At 40.2% G+C, this 22,194-nt stretch overlaps 1 protein-coding gene across 1 annotated transcript in view; it reads right to left on the reverse strand.

Annotated features, from left to right (window-relative positions):
• Positions 1–2,520: 2,520 nt before the first annotated feature.
• The window catches only part of LOC129696566 (exostosin-1-like), a 114,868-nt gene continuing 95,194 nt past the window's right edge, over positions 2,521–22,194 (reverse strand). Inside the window, exons 9-11 of the mRNA XM_055634598.1 lie at positions 17,605–17,765; positions 13,587–13,758; positions 2,521–5,916 (exon numbers count right to left, since the gene is read on the reverse strand). Of these exons, the coding sequence (XP_055490573.1) occupies positions 5,731–5,916; positions 13,587–13,758; positions 17,605–17,765 (519 nt within the window). The 3' untranslated portion in view covers positions 2,521–5,730. The remainder of the gene's footprint in view (positions 5,917–13,586; positions 13,759–17,604; positions 17,766–22,194) is intronic.

The following is a 22,194-nucleotide window of genomic DNA, read 5'->3' on the forward strand; positions in this document are numbered from 1 at the left end:
CTCAGACTAAAGAAATTCCTACTCATCTCCTTCCTAAAGGAACATCCTTTAATTCTAAGGCTATGACCTCTGGTCCTAGACTTTCCCACTAGTGGAAACATCCTCTCCACATCCGCTCTACCCAAGCCTATTCGGCCTATTCACTATTCGGTAAGCCTCAATGAGGTTCCTCCTCCCCCCCCCTCCCCCTCATCCTTCTAAACTCCAGCGAGAGGACGCCCAGTGCCAACAAACGCTCATCATATGTTAACCCACTCATTCCTGGGATAGTTAAGGCTGGAGAAGGTGTGGCCCACAACGTTCAGCCCAATACAATCATGCGAGCGGGTCCTATTGGCCTGTCGGATGCTTCTTGCAAATGAGAGGTTAATTCTCTGAAAGCTCCACAACACTCTCTGCCATACTCAGCATCGTCCTACTCTCACTATCCTCAACTCATGCATCCAAATCCCTCTACATAATTCCCATAAGTTTTTGGACCAAATGCCTGAAACAGTGCAATTTGATGAAAGTGAGAGGAGGTACATAGCAGTGATTGCCCAGGCCAAATATTTGCAGTAGAGGCCCAAAATTGCAGCATGGTTAATTTCCACAAAATAAGAAAGGCCTTAGCTCTCATGCATGAATAATTGTTTCCTTGGTTTTAAACAAAAGACTGCCATTAAATTAACAGCTGCTAGTACATTTTGGAAAGAACAATGGGTAAAAAAAAAATTAAAAAATGTTAGTTCATGTACTTTTGGTACGCAATTTAAAATAAACAGTTTATTGCTTGAATATTTAAGAGATTTTTGGCCGCTTAGGAATGTTTAAGAAGATATTAGAAAATACCCACTTTTAATCATCTGATGGTTGTACAAAGTTCAGTGGGGTTAATAGGATTTGCTGGAAGGCAAATATTTAAAATGGATGGTCTACCAAGTAAAATAACTGAGATAAAATGTACTAATTCTACTTCATGTTTATCATAGTGTGGCCTCACTCTGACAATGGAGGAGTCCCAGGACAGAAAGGTCAGTGTAGGAATGGAAAGTTAAAGTGTTTGGCAACCACGCGATCACATAGGTCAAGGCTGACTGAGCGAAGGTGTTGAGCGAAACAATTGCCTAGTCTCGCCGATGCAAGCATGCCAAACACTCTGAAAACAAATAAACTGAACATGTTGGTAATCATGCCCCCCACCCTGCTTTCCACACCAATAGAAGATTGGAAATCCTTGGGTGAGGCAGCATTTGAGCTCCACAAATGCTGCCTGATTTGCTGTTTATTTTCTACATTGTTTTTATTTCAAACAACCAAAATTCTGATTCTTTATCTGTTAACAGCCTGCGAAGAAAGTATATTTAAAGTTTTATACAAAGAGCCACAAGTGACGATACACTGAAGTATGGCTCTTTCATAAGTGAGAAGCAGTGAAAAGGTTCTACTGTCCAAGATGACAAGATAAAAGACAAACTAGCTTTTCTTATACTGGCTTTCAGATACATAGAAAATATGTGCAGGAGGAGGCCATTTGGCCCTTCGAGCCAGCACCGCCATTTATTGTGATCATGGCTGATCGTCCCCAATCAATAACCTGTGCCCACCTTCTCCCCATATCCCTTGATTCCACTAGCCCCTAGAGCTCTATCTAACTCTCTCTTAAATCCATCCTGTGATTTGGCCTCCACTGCCCTCTGTGGCAGGGAATTCCACAAATTCACAACTCTCTGGGTGAAAAAGGTTTTTCTCACCTCAGTCTTAAATGACCTCCCCTTTATTCTAAGACTGTGGTCCCTGGTTCTGGACTCGCCCAACATTGGGAACATATTTCCTGCATCTAGCTTGTCCAGTCGTTTTATAATTTTATATGTTTCTATAAGATATCCCCTCATCCTTCTAAACTCCAGTAAATACAAGCCTAGTCTTTTCAATCTTTCCTCATATGACAGTCCCGCCATCCCAGGGATCAATCTCGTGAACCTAAGCTGCACTGCCTCAATCGCAAGGATGTCCTTTAAAAAAAATTAGGAGACCAAAACTGTACACAGTACTCCAGATGTGGTCTTACCAGAGCCCTATACAACTGCAGAAGAACCTCTTTACTCCTACACTGAAATCCTCTTGTTATGAAGGCCAACATTCCATTAGCTTTCTTCACTGCCTGCTGTACCTGCATGCCAAATTTCAGTGACTGGTGTACAAGGACACCCAGGTCTTGCTGCACCTCCCCCATACCTAACCTAACCCCATTGAGATAATAATCATACACTTTTTACCTGCCTGGTTTTTGTTGAGTCTTTGAAGCACAAGTTCAAGTTTTGGCACACCCACGTGAACACAGAAGTCTCAAATCTAGAAAGTCTTCAATGGACACCTGTTTTAACCCCCAAGGAGCCGAGTTCCCAAAGAATAAACACATCAGTTGCAGGCTACAGATTTGACCATTGGTAAACTGTACACCAAACAAGTATTGCTTGAAGCAAACAAAAAATGAAATTCTCAATGAGTTGAGAAAGAAATTAAAATAATAAGTCAGAGTATTATCAAATATCATTTATTTTTAACAAAAAAAATCTTACAAAATTTCCATTTATCTAAGTTAAAAAAAAATCATTTATGTATATGAAATGAACCAACACAATACTAATTACAGAGCTGGAAACATTGGGCATGATGGGTTTCCAGGGATAATGGAATAGGTCAAGTGTGGTGCAAACTCATCAAGAGGCAAAAGTAATAAACAAATAAAAATGCAGTTTTAGAGCCTGTACCCTTGAGACTGTATGGAGAACTATCCAGGAATGTCAATACATCACTTAATCATGATCCCAGTGCTCCCAAAGCAAATGCGGCATCTTAGGGAAGAGAAACATAACATTCTGAATCTCCCTGATACATCCTATTCTGTCTCAAGGTTAGATGTGAAAACAGGACAGGAGTGGACCCAAGGTTTACAGAAATGTTTTCTGTCTGTCCTATGTAAATTTCAAATATCTTTTGTGTAACTGGAGCGGCTTCAGAGAGAGATACAATTTCAGCTTTCTGTGCACATTCTTTAATGATTCAGGTTCAAGACTGAACGTTTGCCTGCAGTTCAGAGCAAATTTAAGCAATCATTTTTTTTTAAATCCACAGCCCACCACCAGAGCTTAAAATTTAATCCTTCTACAATGACTGGAGGAAGTCATTTATTTGTTCATATTTTAACATTTAAAAGGTGGGGTGGATATAACCATATAACAACCATATAACAATTACAGCACGGAAACAGGCCATCTCGGCCCTACAAGTCCGTGCTGATATTAAAAAATCCACGGCACTTATTTTTTCCTCACTCCTAATTACAAAAACAGTTTATCTGGTGATTAACACAAAGCTGTTTTTGAAAGCTTGATGTGTGCAAATTGATTATATTTCAAAAGTACTTTAAAAGCACTGTAGGATATCCACAAAGTGATGAGTAAACCCTACGTAAATGCAAGTATTTTGTTTTAATATTTGAATATTTTTTCACAAAGAATTTATTCAAAACTTAGTCATAGCAACATCAACCCACTTTAACAGGTATGCTGATGAACATTCACTCCTTAAACGCAGTAGCATAACATTCTAAACCTAAGTTTAAGATTTGAGTCATTTAATCTACTGCTTTCAAATAAAAATTAGTTTCAGCACTAGTTTTAAAAATGATTAATTTTCTGGAATTTCTTCAAATGCGTATGACTTTATACCGCAGTCACTCGTAATTGAAAATTTGGAGAAAATGCACAGTAAATAATTTAAAAACTTTGATAGTTAAAAGGTAACAAGTACATTGATCCTGGGGCTCAACATCTAAAGCAGATTTATTTTCCCTCAATTTTTGACTAAGCTTTTCTTTAGCAACTTTAAACTCTGCTCTGTTTATAAATTTTATTGCAGTAACCCCTTTAGCTAGCACCTCGCTTCTAAATCAGTCCCAAAAGTTTAAAAAAAGACTGCACAGTAATTCCATGGATCAACTGACGAGGAGATCACGTCGGGAAAATAAAATTACAAATGTGGATTACAGCAGTTCAGCATGTGAATTCTCACCAGAACCAGTAACAGTTGTGACATTACACCAGTGTACAATGGTAAATTTAGACAAAGAATGGCAGCTAGTAAGAAGTGTGCAAATGCTCCCAAGGTATAAAAAAAACAAACGGAAGCAGCAGAAATGTAGTGACAAAACAAAAATCCATTCTAAGATATGCTCAATGGTACAAACATACTTACAAATGGCTCTAAAAATACAATTAAATTAATGAAAGCACCTGCACAACAAATAGACAAGTCTTTGGCGATACTATCTATACAACGGCTATCTTTGATGGAGCTACCATGTTATGCAAACTAATTCAGTAAATCACATATATGGCTTTGTATTCTTTCCACTCCTTTGTAGGTTTAATCCCATTAATGTGTAGTCATGTCATTCCAACCAGTTGGGAATTTTTTTTTTTAATATATAAAGCAATGATACACTACGAAAACATTGGAAATGTTAGAAAACCTCAAATGTACATCTTATACAAAATATTTTTGTTTTGCTTTACAGTTATCCATCTAATTATTCCCACATTGCTTTGTCAGTTTGTAACCGTACACTATACACAATTGTCAAAATAAATATACAAGATTACGTACATTGTAACAAGGCCCATTTTCACACCTTTAATTATGAAGTGACAATGTTGATCGGAGATTCAGCACACAAGATGAACTGGAATTTCTATTTAAAATAAGTGATTTACATATATAAAAACTAGGTTGAACCATTATTAACCAAAATAAAGTGATTAAAAGGCCACACGCTCAACACTCCTTCAAGTCTTCAGACATTCAAGTACCTGTGAGCAAAGGCTAACATAGCCTTGCCATTTAAAAAATAGAACTTTATATAGAAACAAGGGGGTATCCCTTGCTTGAGCACCATATGTGCCATTCATTTTAAAATACGCAAAGCCAATGTTTTAATTCCAGAGGTCAGCCTATTGACCTTATAAAAGCCATACAGCACATCACCTGTAAGGCATGTTAACATGCAGGCATTTGCACACATTTCAACCAGCAATCCGTATTTGTGTGGCAGATCACCCTGAACTGCTGAGGAACTCCGATCTCCTACATACCAGTAAAGGGTATCCTGTAGTGGATAGTGTATATGCATAATTTTTGAAATAATTTTTTTTGCATGCTAATAGTTAACATGGCAGTCATTATTGGTGAAACCCAATTACATGCTCATTAGTCATGAATGCCCTGTTGTCCATTCCTATACAAGCCTGATGGCCACTCATTCCAAACATTGTTTGCTTTTCCTAATACATACTTGGCTTAAGTGGTATTTAGTTGGCCTTATGTCCAGGCCAAAATTTAAGACACTATTCCGAACAATTGAATAGTATTTGTGTTTCACTTTGATTTTCACAGTGCTGATGAAAAAAAATCATTGATCTTCACTATATGTTCATGATTCTTTTGATATATACTCCTCATAATAGGATATCAATCCCATCTCTCCGATTGATAAAATGATAAAGTTATATTCTATTTGTTGCACAGATCATACTTAGTCAATAAGCTAACAGTTATCTGTGGGTCGGAAGAGTACGTCAGATTCATCGAAGGGCAACAGTCAAGAGTTACCTTGTGCAGATTGCTACCTGTTGAGCCGAGGATGGCTTTAATCCCAACACAGTCCAACAAGAAATGGCTTTGTGCTTCTTAGAGTCGCTCAATTTCCCGATACTTTTTTCGCAATATGGACACCTGATCTTTGAAGAGAACTGGGTCTAGTCTCATCTGGGAGTGGGTCAAAGGCATAAATCCAAACCAACTTGCAAAAGTATTCATGCATGTTTGCCGTTGAGCAAAGTGGTCAGGATCAGCCCATCTGGAAGTTCTGGACGACTGGAAAAAAAAATTTTATTTGATTAACAAGTATTTATAGGAACTCAAAAGTGAAGAAGTACACTGAATTCTTAGATAACATACCAAAATAAAACAATATGTGACATGTAATCTTGATAAAACAATAGTGAATATTGGAAAAATTGGCCCAGCAATAACTGATAAGAGGCTTTGGATGCAAACCTTTTGTTAGTCTACTCTTTACATTTTTATTTCTTGATTCGCTACTCCTTTTCTTCTTGAACTGGTAGGTGCGGAAATATACTCTTCCCCGTTGATAAACGTGCTTGTTTTGTTTCCCAACTAAAGGAGCTGTATTCTTCCTGACAGATAATATTTTTATCCTCAGTGTTGAAAATTACCTTCAACCTTCGGTCTTGAATCACCTGCTATTTCTATTTTAAGTGGTGCCTGGTGCCACATGATTTAAAGTCAACATAAGTAAACATGAGACACCATATGTGATTTGTTAATCTCCACTTTTCTCAACGCCGGTACTTTCTCCGTACTATCATGGTGCTTGTAAAAGCAGTGGTCCTGGTTGAGAACTTATTTCTTCTAACTAAATATTTTAAACATCGAAGTAATCTTCCCCATACCGAGAGCAGAATAGTCTCAAATATTTGGGGAGAAAGCTTATGAAGAACTGTTCCTTGGCTCCATTACAAATTCTTCACCACTGAATCTATCTTCTCCCTGGTAATTGCCGAAAGCTGAAGCAGATCGTCAGATCAGTCAGATCAATGTTCTACAGTATCCTTCGGATGAACCTCTGACCACATACCTGCTTCATTGGGACTATCTTATGAAACATTATTATTCTCTGTCCTGATCTCAGCTTTTTTCCTGCTGAAACTCTCACCCCTCAGACTCTGGTCTTTTGCACAACCCAGATTTTAAATCATTATACCACTGGCAGCTGAAACTATGTTTGTTTGGACTCCAAGCTCTTGAATTTTAGCCTCGAATTCCCCCTCCTCCTTTAGACCCATTAAAAAAAAAAAAACCTGTCTTAACATATCTCAACACAATTCAGTGGCAATTTTTTAAAAAGCTTCCATTTTAATATTGTCCCATTACACACCGAGATTTCACAGGAACAGTGTCAGATTAAAATTGGTTGTCAATCCAACAAGGCAGATTACCAAAGACTTGGTCAAAGTCAAAGAAGAAAGAGCAACAGAGAAACAGGTTTGGAGAAGAAATTATGGAGGTTAGACCCTAGGTAACAAAAGGGATAGCAGCCAGTAAGCATAACTACAGGAAATCTTAGAAAAGCATTGCTACATATATCTTACAAATGTTATACCGCTGGAGTTGATTGGTACGATGACGCAGGAAGCTTTAAAGAAAAGCAAGGAACAACTATGAAATCAAAGCACAGCTGATTTTGAAGCCGGTGTAAATCAGAAAGCACAAAGGTACTCAGTGAAAAGGAATTGGTGCGAGTTAATATTTGGCAGCAAAGATATGAATGATCTCAAATTTACATGGATTTAGGCAAGCTTAGAAGTAATAAAGACATGCAACAGCAGTTCAAGAGTAATTGAATTGGCAATGTCAGAAACGGATTGATTCTTTGCACAGACTTAATAAAGGAAGACATCTCAGAAGCACTGATGTGGAAATATATACAGTAGAGAAGGAAGCATTGGGAGAATGGAGTCCTTGCAGAGAGTGGGGGTGGGGGTGGGGGAGGATGTGCAGTCGAGATAACTATGGAAAGAGACAAAGTGGTGGAGTAACTCAGCGGGTCAATCAGCATCTCTAGAGAACTTGGTTAGGTGATGCTTTGGATTGGGACCCTCCTTCATAACTCAAGAGCTTGCAGTGGATACTGTTTGCTAATCTATCCACCAAGATGGAAATAAAGAAGTCAAGAAAGAAAAGGGTTGAGTGAGTGATGAACCACAGAAAATCAAATTGGCAGCGAGAAAGATGAAGACTTAAAATTTTGGCTGAGCAGGAACCACCAGTCATTAATATAAAGGATAATGAGATGAGGGAGCAAGTTTCAATGGTGTGTACTGACAATGTTGTGCTTGATCCTCTGTAGGCAGAGCGCTCCGAGTTCAGGCGGCCAAGATTGGTCAGTAAGGGCAGTAGAAAAGATGAGTCAATATCATGTTGTGGGCATCAGGGAGATGTGGCTGAAAACAGATTGGAGCTGGGAGCTGAATGTCCAGGATCACACATCCAGTCGAAAAGGCAAACAGGTGGACAGAGGGTGTGGAGTAGCTCTGCTGGTAAGGAATGAAATCCAGTCCTTGGCAAGGGATGACGTAGGATCTGAAGATGTAGAATCCTTGTGTGTAGAGCTAAGCAACTGCAAGGGTAAAACGACCCCAATGGGAGCTATATACAGGCTTTGGAATAGTAGCCATGATGTAGTGTCCAAATTATATCAGGAAATAGAAACAGCATGCAAGAAAGGCAATGTTACAATGGCTATGGAGGATTTCAATTTGCAGGTAGAATGGGAAAATCAAGTTGGTACTGAATCCCAAGAGAAGGAATTTGTAGAGTGCCTGCGAGATAGCTTCGTAGAACAGTTTGTACTCGAACCTACTAGGGAAAAGGCAATTCTGGATTTGGTATTGTGTAACAAACTGAATTTCATTAGGGAGCTTAAGGTAAAGGAAATCCTCGGTGGTGGTGGTGACCATAATACAATTAAAATCAACCTGCAGTTTGAGAGGGAGAAGATGAAATCAAATGTTTCGGAATTACTGCTGAGTAAAGGTATCTACAAAGCATGAGGGAGGAGCTAGCTAAATTTGATTAGTAAAGGACCCCAGCAGGAATGACAGTGGAACAGCAACAACAGGAATTTCTGGGAATGACTCGGAAGACGCCGATCTTTTCATCCCAAAAAGGAAAAAGATTCTAAGGGGTGTGAGGTGACAGTGGCTGACAAGAGAAGTCAAATACAGTATAAAACTAACAGAGAGGCATATAATATTGCAAAGTTTGTTGGGAAATCTTTAAAAACAAAAGAAAGTAACTAAAAAGGCAATACTAGCCACTGGTAAATAATGCTGACAAAGTGATAATGGGAAAATAAAGAAATGGCAGGGGAATTTAATAATATTTTTGCATCAGTCTTCACAATACAAGATGAAGAAGCTAAAAGGTCTGGTCACCTGGACTGGATGGACTGCAACATAGGGTTCTGAAAGAGGTGGCTTTAGAGATTGTGGAGGCATTAGTTGTGATCTTTCAAGAATCACTAAAGTCAGGAATGGTTCCAAACAATTAGAAACTTGCAAATATTACTCCTCTGTTCAAGAAGGGAGCGAAGCAAGAGGGGAAACTGTAGGCTGGTTAGTCTGACTTTAGTAGTTGGTAAGATTTTATAGTCCATTATAAAGGATGAGGTTTCTGAGTACTTAGAACCACATGATAAAATAGGCCAAAGTCAGCAAGGTTTTGTGGAAGGGAGATCTTGCTTGACGAACCTGCTTGAATTTTTTGAAGAAGTATCCAGGATAGACTGCAAGTAAACAGGATGGTCAATGGATATTTACCAGGATTTTCAGAAGGTCTTTTATAAGGTGCCACACGTGAGGCTGCTGGAGAAGTGACTGGTATAGATAGGTTGGCTGAATGGCAGACTGGAAAAAGTGGGAATCAAGGGAGCTTTTTCTGGTTGGCCGCCAGTGACTAATGGTGTTCTACAGGGGTCAATGCTGGGGCCACTACTCTTCACGTTGTATGTGAATGATTTGCATGACCGAATTGAAGGTTTTGTGACCACGTTTGCAGCTGATAGAAAGATAGCTGATGGGGCAGGTAGTGAAGAGAAAGCAGGGACTCTGCAAAAGGACTTGGATAAGTTGGGAAAGAATTGGCAGATGGGATACAGCAAAGCAAAGTGTGCAGTCAGGCATTTTCTTATAAAGAAAAAAAGTGTAGACTATTTTCTAAATGGGGATATTTAAAAATCAGAGGTGATAAGGGAATGTAGGTGCAGGAGTCCTAAAAGGTTAATTTGCAAGTTAAATGAGTATCAAGGAAGGCAAATACAATGTTAGGATCTATTGCAAGAGGACTAGAATATAAAAACATGGATGTAATGCCAAGGCTTTATATGGCACTGGTCAGAATGGATTTGGAATATTGCAAGCAGTTTTGGGCACCATGTCTGAAGAAGGATGTGTTGATGTTGGAGAGGGTCGAAAGGAGGTTACCTAGAATGATCCCAGCAATGATTGGGTTAATGTATGACAAGTGTTTGATGGCACTGGGCCTGTACTCGCTGGAGTTTAGAAGGATGAGGGGGACATCACTGAAGCTTACCGAATAGTGAAAGACCTGGATGGAGTGGATTTGGAGAGGATGTTTCCGTTAGTAGGAGAGTCTAGGACCAGAGGGCACAGACCCAGAATAAAAGGGTGTACTTTTAGAAAAGAGACGAGGAGGAATGTCTTTAGTCAGAGGGTGGTGAATTTGTGGAATTCTTTGCCACAAACCGCCGTGGAGGCAAGTCATTGGGCATTTTCAAGGCGGAGATTGACAGATTCTTGATCAGTAAAGGTGTCGAGGGTTATGTGGAGAAGTCAGGAGAATGGGGTGGAGAGGGAAAGATCAGCCATGATTGAATGGTGGAATGGACACGATGGGGCCTATGGTCTGATTCTGCTCCTAAGATTTATAGACTTATCACATCAACAATTAGCAATGCATGTTAGAGGAAAGAGGGTGGGGTTTAGGTGGGTCAGGAATTCTGAAGGGTGGAGAAAGGATTCGCAGTTTGGCATGAAAGTTCCTTTATGAAGAAATAAGCATGGAGGCAAGGAATGCAGAAGATGATATTCGTATCCTGCTGGCTTTGATTTCATTTGGCCAGGTATATTGGGAGTTAAAGCTGAAGCCTCTAATGGGGAGAGTTTATTTGGGAGCAGGGAGGGAAATCTCAGAAAATGACAGTGATAGCAAGGGAGAAGTGAAAGAGGAGAAAGATCCAAGAGTATTTCAAATTTGCAATCTTTGATGCTTGCAAGGAAGAGTCTATCGTTGAAGTATCGAATGATAATGTGGAATTGCTGACCAGAAAGCTTTGAGATAGTGTCAGTGAAACTGCAGAGAAATTCAAGAGCATGCATGCAGTAGAACATGAATCTCAAAATGTGCTGAGAACAATAATTGGAGAAGTGCTGAGTAGCATGAACGTCCCGTTAATCACTTTATTTCTGCATCCCATTATGACTGCCTCCGATACCTTTCCAACGAAACCCAATGTGAGCTTGAGGAATGTCTCATGCAAGGTCATCATACTGTAACATTAACTGCTTTACGCTCTTCACAAATGCTGCCGAATAGTGTGGAAACAGGATCTTAGCCCCAACTTGCCTACACCAACCCAATGTCCCATCAACACTAGTCCCACCTTACTGCACTTGCCCATATCTCTCTAAACCTATCCTATCCACCTACTTGTCGAAATGTTTCTCAAATGTTGCCATAGTATCTGCCTCAAACTACCTCCCTCAGCAGCTTGTTCCATACACCCACTGAGGAGTGTGTGAAGTTACTCGTCAATGTAGTTGGCTCATGACAGATCGTTGAAACATGAAGTTCCCAAACATTTCCACTTCAATGCTGATCGAGAATAGATAGGATGAATGTACACATTGATGCTTATTGGGAATAGACAGGGTGAATGCACGATCTTTTTCCCCACACAGTTGGGGAAATCAAGAATGAGGGAGCATAGGTTTAAGGTGAAAGGGAAAAGATTAAATGGGAACCTGAGGGGCATCTTTTTCACACAGATGATGTTGGGTATATGGAACGAGGACAGACGTAGTGGTGGGGCAGGTGCAATAACATTTCAAATACATTTAAAAGATGTTTGGATAGGTGCATGAATAGGAAAGGTTTAATGGGATATAGGCCAAAAGTAGGCTCTTTATATGAGTTTAGATGGGGCGTCGGTCATTATGGATGAGCCTCAAACTACCTCCCTCAGCAGCTTGTTCCATACACCCACCACCCTGTGTGTGAAGTTTACTACTCAGTTTCCTATTAAATGTATGCCCCCTCACCTTAAACCCATGTCCTCTAGTTCTCGATTCCCCTGCTCTGGGCACAAGACTGTGTTTACCCTATCTATTCCACTCATGAGTTTGTACATCTCTTTAAGATCAACCCTCATCTTCCTGCACTGTAAGAAATAGAGCCTTAGCCTGCTCAACCTGGCTGGTATATTAGCTTTCATAGCAAAAGGATTTGAGTATAGGAGCAGGGAGGTTCTACTGCAGTTGTACAGGGTCTTGGTGAGACCACACCTGGAGTATTGCGTACAGTTTTGGTCTCCAAATCTGAGGAAGGACATTATTGCCATAGAGGAAGTGCAGAGAAGGTTCACCAGACTGATTCCTGGGATGTCAGGACTGTCTTATGAAGAAAGACTGGATAGACTTGGTTTATACTCTCTAGAATTTAGGAGATTGAGAGGGGATCTTATAGAAACTTACAAAATTGTTAAGGGGTTGGACAGGCTAGCTGCAGGAAGATTGCTCTCGATGTTGGGGAAGTCCAGGACAAGGGGTCACAGCTTAAGGATAAGGGGGAAATCCTTTAAAACCGAGATGAGAAGAACTTTTTTCACACAGAGAATGGTGAATCTCTGGAACTCTCTGCCACAGAGGGTAGTCGACGCCAGTTCATTGGCTATATTTAAGAGGGAGTTAGATGTGGCCCTTGTGGCTAAGGGGATCAGAGGGTATGGAGAGAAGGCAGGTACGGGATACCGAGTTGGATGATCAGCCATGATCATATTGAATGGCAGTGCAGGCTCAAAGGGCCGAATGGCCTACTCCTGCACCTAATTTCTATGTTTCTAACCTCATCTTATGGTTTGCCCACCGCAGGTCATCCTCTTAAATCTTCTCTTCCCCTTTCCAGCTTGACAACAATCTTTCCTCTGGCATGGTGACCAGAACTGAACACAATACTCTATATGCGGCCTCACCAACGTCTTATATAACTGCACTATGACCTCTTGTGCAACACAAATTAGTGGGATATTTCCCGTTTGTACGTTCTCCCCGTGACCGCGTGGGGTTGTTCAGAGTGCTCTGGGTTCCTCCCACATTCTACAGATGTTGGAGAGATCGCTGGTTGGTGCGGACACGGTGGACCGAAGGGCCTCTTTCCGTGCTGTATTTCTAAGTCTAAAGTATTGTCTGTATATTATGGTTCCAACATTTTTCTTCTGTGCAATCATCTCCCTGTCCACACGTCCTACAAACAGTTCAGCTACACCATTCTCTCTTAGCCAGCACCAAGGCTGTTTGTGTTATTCAGCTGCACTTCTCTGCACTAATTTTAACCAAGTCCGTTTCCTAATTTTCTGATGAAAAATTAACTCAATTTCTCCCTCTATAGATATTTGCTGATTTTCTGAATATTTCAAGCATTCATTTTTTCACATTTTCAGAATCTATTGTATTTGTTTTTGCCTTTGCAAATCTCTTGAAAAAGTACATGCCTTAATATTGAAGCTTACACAGCAATAAGGACTCAGTACAGAGACAGAAAGATCAAGCAGGAGACCAGGAATGATCCCCATCCCCAATCCGTAAATCTGCATTAGGCTCGAAATTCAACAAATGCCACAAAACCTGTTGTTTGGACAGGTTCCACATTTTACGCAACTAACTTACCTGCTGCATCATTGTCTCTTTGTACTGCTTTTTCTGAGTTACTTTAATAGGTGGCAGCTTGGAGACTGCTGACACCAAGAAGTTCATCAGAATATCTTCACAGTTGGCCATTTGGTCCACCATGTTCTTTAAACTGGCAGGCAAGTAATGAGTGTACAGATAATGATAGTACCTAAGTCAACAGGAAAAGCACAACCTTAGAATTAATCACAAAGTAATTTTTCTAATTAAAACTGTCCGGTTGTTTTCTTTTTTATTTAAGGGGTAAAATATCTCAACATTTATGGATTCCATTCAAGGACTCGTCAATAACCTAATTGGAATGAATAATTAATTTATCTTAACAAATGAAAAAGGAAAACTGAATCATAGAATCATACAGCATGGAAAAAGGTCCTGCTGCCCAACTCAAACGGGAAATATCCCACTATTTCGTGTTGCACGAGAGGTCATGTTGCAGTTATATAAGACGTTGGTGAGGCCGCATATAGAGTATTGTGCTCAGTTCTGGTCACTATGCCAGAGGAAAGATTGTTGTCAAGCTGGAAAGGGGAAGAGAAGATTTAAGAGGATGACCTGGGGTGGGCAAACTATAAGAAGAGGTTGAGCAGGCTATTTCTTACAGTGCAGGAAGATGAGGGTTGATCTTAAAGAGATGTACAAAATCATGAGGGGAATAGATAGGGTAAACAGTCTTTTGCCCAGAGCAGGGGAATCGAGAACCAGAGGACATGGGTTTAAGGTGAGGGGGCATACATTTAATAGGAAACTGAGGAGTAAACTTCACACACAGGGTGGTGGGTGTATGGAACAAGCTGCTGAGGGAGGTAGTTTGAGGCTCATCCATAATGACCGACGCCCCATCTAAACTCATATAAAGAGCCTACTTTTGGCCTATATCCCATTAAACCTTTCCTATTCATGCACCTATCCAAACGTCTTTTAAATGTATTTGAAATGTTATTGCACCTGCCCCACCACTACGTCTGTCCTCATTCCATATACCCAACATCATCTGTGTGAAAAACATGCCCCTCAGGTTCCCATTTAATCTTTTCCCTTTCATCTTAAACCTATGCCCCCTCATTCTTGATTTCCCCAACTGTGGGGAAAAAGACCGTGCATTCACCCTGTCTATTCCCAATAAGCATCAATGTGTACATTCATCCTATCTATTCTCGATCAGCATTGAAGTGGAAATGTTTGGGAACTTCATGTTTCAACGATCTGTCATGAGCCAACTACATTGACGAGACAGCAACAAAGGTACGCCATCAGCTCTACTTTCTTGAGAGACTGAGAAAATTCAGCATGTCTCCAATTTCTCATCCAGATTTCCTACCTACCTGCCTTGCCCTTCATTGACAAAATTGTCCTAATGATACTAGAGTAGAAAACTCTAAGAAATGCAACTCCATATAGTAAACACATGATAAAATAAATGTTTATCCAAGGACAGGTAGCAACAAAGATGGGATGAACAATGAAAAATTAAAATCTTTCACTTAAAATGCAAAACAAAGATCTATTTATACAATATAAATGGAATAATCAAATGTAGAAGAAACACCATTAAGTGCCAATGTTGAATTTCACTTTTTCAAACTTTTGGTTTTAGTTGATTAAAAACTGCTCTGGTATTTGTTTTAAAATGTTTCCTTGTCATGGACAGTCTTAAAAATGCCTTCAAATATTTTACAAAGTAATATTTAACATTATTCATCTTAATATTTATCCCTAGCTTAACTTTCATTGATAAACAAACTGAAAATGACAATGTATCAGTGACTCAAGGCCACCTAAATTTAGTAAGGTTGCAGCACAACTAGAATAAATACCATTTCTGCAGATTTGAATCCCTAGACTCCAGACATAGACATTTGCAATGCCTGCATAACTGATAGTCATTAACTACTCTTGCCAGTTGCATTTACATTGATGTTTATGGCACAAGGTTACTTCATGCTCCAATGTGGGCAGCAGTTCGTTAAGGATTTTTACAGATTCACATTGACCATAAGCACTAATTTATTTTATTTGAAAAGTTTGTTATTTTTATTTGATGTTACATTCATGTTTTTAATTTACGGTCATTTACTTAACTAAATTTACATCTAATTATTTCAAACACTTGAGTTTAAAAGAACTTAAATCTATTTAAACTAATTTTAAACATTTCTATATATCAGAGACATTTGAAAACGGTGCATATACCTTTTATGCCTGAGAGTTATCATTAAGGTATGGCTTCATTCAGCATACAATGGCACCTGTACTATGTGCCCTATAGGTCAGCATGGCCACAGGTTGAATGGGCTGGCTGAGTACAGACAATGAGATAGCCACAAAAAGCTGGAGTAACTCAACAGGAAGGGCAGTGTTTCTGGTGAGAAGGAATGGGTGACACTTTGGGTCAGGACCCTTCTTCAGACATAAGACAGACTTCAGTCTGAAGAGTTTCGACCTGAATCATCACTCATTCCTTCCCTCCAGAGATGCTGCCTGTCCTGCTGAGTTATTCCATCTTTTTGTGTCTATCTTCAGTTTAAAACCAGCATCTGCAGTTCCTTCCTACACAGACAATGGGATGATTTGGATTGTTAGGAAACACATACACTGTAATCATCAAAACCAGATAGAAAATTTTCAATATTTATATTTTACTACATTTTCCCATTGACTCCACACCAGTTCTGCCTCATTCCTCCACTTAGAGCAGCACAGTGGTGCAGCTGGTAGGGTTCAATCCTGACCTTGGGTGCGGTCTTACATGTTCTCCCTGGGACCATGCTTATTTCTTATGGTTTCCATCCACATCCCAAAAATGTGCAAGTTTGTAGGTTAATTGGCCTCTGTAAATTGTCTTTAGTGTGTTGGGAGTGGTTGAGAAAATGAGATAACATTGAACGAGTGTGAATGGGTGATTGATGGTTGCCATGGACTTGGTGGGCTGGAAGGTCTGTTCCCATGCGATCTCTTTCAATTCAGTTCAATACTTCCCTCTAACTTATTTCTTTTCAAAAGCACATCACTTCAAATATTCCTCAATTCTCCCACCACAAACATACAATATGGAAAATTTACAGTAGCCAATTAACCTATTAGGATGCCTTTGGATTGCGAGATGAAATCAGCGCACCTAGGGAAACCTATGCAAACTCCACACAGGCAGCACCCGAGAACAGAATCAAATCTGAATCACGAGCTGTGCGGCAGTAAAACCCATCGCTTCAGTACTTGTTCGCAAATTACATTATTGATGATAAAAAGATGTTAAAATATAACACCTTGCTGTTCTAATAATTCCTGATTCACAGCAGAGGATTGAGAAGGGTTTCATTAGAATCTAGATATTAAAGCTCTCTATTCTACTGCATACATATATATACACACATATATACATACATATATCCCTTCGACTATGTTGAAGACTATCTACAACTACCTTCGACTACTTTTGATTACCTTCGACTACCCTCGATTACCAACGAATAACATGTCGACCTACTACAACCTACTTCGACTAAACCTACGAGTAAAAAAAATATTGACTTTTTTTCCCCCATGGCAACCTTTTTTTACTCGCGGGCATTTTTCAGCATGTTGAAAAATACGCCGCAACCTAGCTGAGGCCTCGAGTACGCGGGGACTACTCTCGAGCATGAAGGAGAGTTACAAAGACCTCCTAGGACCTCGTGTCGACCATGCTGCGAACACGAGTCGAGGGCAAACTCTTCTAAACTCGCCAATTAGGTCGCCGCAGTGGGACATTTCTGTAGAAGGTATAATTTACCAGGATGACAGTGGTTTTAAGCAATTTCAATGATGTGATTGTACTCCTTAACAAGCAAAATTATGGGGAGAATATATAAAATATATACACACACTCGAAGGATACAAAACTCTGTCTTACAGTGGAAAATAAATTGATAGATTCCCGACTGAAATTTTTGCCTTTGTGAAAATTGTTTGCTTTATGAATAAGTTCAGATGTTTTATTGCATGCCTGCATTCATACCTGTGATAGATTGCAGCACCTGTTAAGACCATGGAGTAATCATTCGTCCATTTAGATGTGTAACCCCATCTTTCCTTTGTGTTGTCCCAGAAATGACTGCGAGCTGGGTATCCCACAATTCTCTCAGGGAAACTTTGCCACACAGTGAAGGCAAAATCTACCTAAAATATTAATAAAGCCAGAGTCCATTTAGTGGCAAAATTATGTACACACAACTTATAACTATGAAAGAACAAAAGTTAAATGCTTAGAGGTAATTTATGAGGGTAGAGGCGTTTATTATTCTGATCATTTTTAAAAGCAAAAATGATTGTCAGTGTAATGGCCAATCATAGGCTATAAATCTGCACAATTTTGAGATTGTAGCTATAATATTTGTTCTTAAATACAAGAAACACACCTTTTCTAAGGCTGACCTGAATTCCATACAAATCTATTTTTGTAAATCAGTTTTCAAAGGATGAAGGGATTAGGTGGCATCTGCTTGTCAATATTTTCAAGATTGAATTGTAAATATCAAGTTTACCAAGCCATATTTATACATATAAATGTATGCATCAGCGTAAAGCATGGATATTTATGAAATTTCCTTTAATTACATTAACATTTAATTAGAGTAACATTTATTTGATTGCACCAAATCCAATTCCGAGGGCTTAATAAAATAACTAATATGTCAAACAATCATTGTCAGAAACTAAAATCAAGAGATCAAGATACTGGACAAAAAATAAATCAAAGGTAACAACCCACAGCAGGAGTTCAGGAGTGTGGTAGTTTTCTTTTTTACGAGGTCTCATGAGCTTGCTCCAAATTACAATCCAGAGCAAGTAGAACAATGTAAATTGTTACTAAGCTAGTAATTAAAGAAACTATTAAAAGGTTGTTGTAATACAAATGGCAGGGCAGGTGACACACTAGCACACACGAGCGTGGGGAGATCCATCATGATCAATATCAGCCATAATCTGCAGCCAAAGGAACATCTGCTCCAAGTTGATGGACCAGAGTCGAGTGCCAGGCACTGAAGCACCAAGGTAGAAATTACAAGGAAGTAGTCAAAATCCTTGTATTAAGCAATGCTGATTTGGTCAGCAGTCAGAAAAAGGAGTGTGACAGTTGAAACAGATATGGGGACTCGGAAGATTGCATTCATTCAAATGCATCCCTCTTCTGAATATAATTGGAAACACGAGTAGGCCACTCACGCCTGTTTCTATGTTCCACCATTCAAAAAGATTGGATTAGAACTATCTTCGCAATGACTTTTCACTCCCTTGTTCGTCAAGAATATATCTACCAAAATATTCAAGAACAGCATTCATTAATCTTTCAGAGAGAGCACTCCAAAGATTCACGATCTGCTGGCAGAATCTCTTTTGTCACATCCTTATCTTAAATTGTTGCCCTTTTAATTTTCCCCAGTAATCCCTAGTTATAATCTTTCTTGTGGGGGAAACATTTTTCCTACATCCATCCTGACTGACCTTTATGTTTCAAGCAGGAAAGATGCATGGATTTGACCATGTAATTATAGGCACCATTTCCTTAATGGACAAGGGCAGGGACTGTGGGGAGAATATACAAATTAGCCAAAGCACCAGGTTAAGGAAGTCAAGTTAGGGGACTAAAATGGAACGCAAAGGTTCCAGGGTACAGTTAAGTTAGGGGAATAACCCCTCTTTACTGTTAGCTAGAGCAAGAGCCAAAGCCATACAGTACTAAAGCAAGTTTGTCAGCTCACTATATGGTCCAAGTTGACAGCCTTTGTGAAAAAATAATTCCGCGGGACTGCTATATCTCTATTTCTCAACTAATACCCATGTCCTCTTGGCTTAGAGACCCCTGCCATGAAGAACTGTTTCTTACCATCTACTCTATGATTGCCTCTCATAGTTTTGTACACCTCAATCAGGAATCCCCACAGCCTCCTCTACTCAAAGGAAAACAAATCCAGTTTATCCAGTCACTCCTTGCGCCTTCAAAAAAATAAATAAAGCAATCTACACCTGTTCAGGCATTTGCCTATCCCCTAGTAACAGGCCTGACATGCCCACCGCAGAGCCAGGAAACCCGTCCTCGAGAAGGAAGCTGCTGAGCCCGGCCCCTGCTTATCCCTGAGGATCGAAGAGGAGGGTGGAGAGAGTAAAGATGGTGGCAGATGCGAGGAACAAAAAGATGAACCGGTGTCTTATCTTCTGCGCCTTCAAGGTTGGCAGCAGGTGGTGCCCTCGGAGCACAAATGGTTGGAAGTTAACTGGGCGATGAGAGAGATGATGGCTCGCTGGCTGGTGAGAGGATCCCAACTGAGGCGATGGCTGGAGGCCCTGCAGCAGACCTGGGCTCGATTGGTTAAGAGTGCCGCTCTAAGAGACCAAGTGCGCAGACCAGATGTGGCCTGCAGCGGCACAGGATGGTGAAGCAGGCCTACAACATCACTTGGCCAGGATGACCCTGTATCTCCACTAGGACAAGGTGCCTTTATGGCCATCTGCACACAAAATCTGCCAACTCTTGTATATTGTCTCATTGAGCTATTTCTATGCACTTTGTACTTTGATCTAACATTGTGCTTGTGTAGTAAAACTTTATGAATTGTTTCATTTTTCATTGTACCTCGGTATATGTGACGATAAAGAACCATAGAAACATATAAAATAGATGCAGGAGTAGGCCATTCGGCCCTTCGAGCCTGCACCACCATTCAATATGATCATGGATGATCATCCAAATCAGTATCCTGTACCTGCCTTCTCTCCATACCCCCTGATCCCTTTAGCCACAAGGGCCACATCTAACTCCCTCTTAAATATAGCCAATGAACTGGCCTCAACTACCTTCTGTGGCAGAGAATTCCAGAGATTCACCACTCTCTGTGTGAAAAAATGTTTTCCTCATCTCGGTCCTAAAAGATTTCCCCCTTATCCTAAACTGTGACCTCTTGTTCTGGACTTCCCCAACATCGGGGACAATCTTCCGGCATCTAGCATGTCCAACCCCTTAAGAATTTTGTAAGTTTCTATAAGATCCCCCCTCAATCTTCTAAATTCTAGCGCGTACAAACCAAGTCTATCCAGTCTTTCTTCATATGAAAGTCCTGACATCCCAGGAATCAGTGTGGTGAACCTTCTCTGTACTCCCTCTATGGCAAGAATGTCCTTCCTCAGATTAGGAGACCAAAACTGTATGCAATACTCCAGGTGTGGTCTCACCAAGACCCTGTACAACTGCAGTAGAATCTCCCTGCTCCTATACTCAAATCCTTTTGCTATGAATGCTAACATACCATTCGCCTTCTTCACTGCCTGCTGCACATGCATGCCTACTTTTAATGACTGGTGTACCATGACACCCAGGTCTCGTTGCATCTCCCCCTTTCCTAATTGGCCTCCATTCAGATAATTAGTCTACTTTCCTGTTTTTGCCACCAAAGTGGATAACCTCACATTTATCCACATTATACTGCATCTGCCATGCATTTGCCCACTCACCCAGCCTATCCAAGTCACCTTGCATCCTCCTAGCATCCTCCACACAGCTAACACTGCCCTCCAGCTTTGTGCCATCCGCAAATTTGGAGATGTTGCATTCAAATCCCTCGTCCAAATCATTAATATATATCGTAAATAGCTGGGGTCCCAGCACTGAGCCTTGTGGTACCCCACTAGTCACTGACTGCCATTGTGAAAAGGACCCGTTTACTCTTACTCTTTGCTTCCTGTCTGCCAGCCAGTTCTCTATCCACATCAATACTGAACCCCCAATACCATGTGCTTTAAGTTTGTATACTAATCTCTTATGTGGGACCTTGTCAAAAGCCTTCTGAAAGTCCAGATATAATACATCCACTGGTTCTCCCTTATCCACTCTACTAGTTACATCCTCGAAAAATTCTATAAGATTCGTCAGACATGATTTACCTTTCATAAATCCATGCTGACTTTGTCCAATGATTTCATCACTTTCCAAATGTGCTGCTATCCCATCTTTAATAACTGATTCTAGCAGTTTTCCCTACTACCGACGTTAGACTAACTGGTCTGTAATTCCCCGTTTTCTCTCTCCCTCCCTTTTTAAAAAGTGGGGTTACATTAGCTACCCTCCAATCCTCAGGAACTACTCCAGAATCTAAAGAGTTTTGAAAAATTATCACTAATGCATCCACTATTTCTGGGGCTACTTCCTTAAGTACTCTGGGATGCAGCCTATCTGGCCCTGGGGATTTATCGGCCTTTAATCCATTCAATTTACCCAACACCACTTCCCGGCTAACCTGGATTTCACTCAGTTCCTCCATCTCATTTGACCCCCAGTCCCCTGCTATTTCCGGCAGATTATTTATGTCTTCCTTAGTGAAGACAGAACCAAAGTAGTTATTCAATTGGTCTGCCATGTCCTTGTTCCCCATGATCAATTCACTCGTTTCTGACTGCAAGGGACCTACATTTGCTTTAACTAATCTTTTTCTCCTCACATATCTATAAAAGCTTTTGCAGTCAGTTTTTATGTTCCCTACCAGTTTTCTTTCATAATCTATTTCCCTTTCCTAATTAAGCCCTTTGTCCTCCCCTGCTGGACTGAATTTCTCCC

This window comes from Leucoraja erinacea, chromosome 4 (assembly GCF_028641065.1).
Source record: "Leucoraja erinacea ecotype New England chromosome 4, Leri_hhj_1, whole genome shotgun sequence".
Taxonomy (NCBI): domain Eukaryota; kingdom Metazoa; phylum Chordata; class Chondrichthyes; order Rajiformes; family Rajidae; genus Leucoraja; species Leucoraja erinaceus.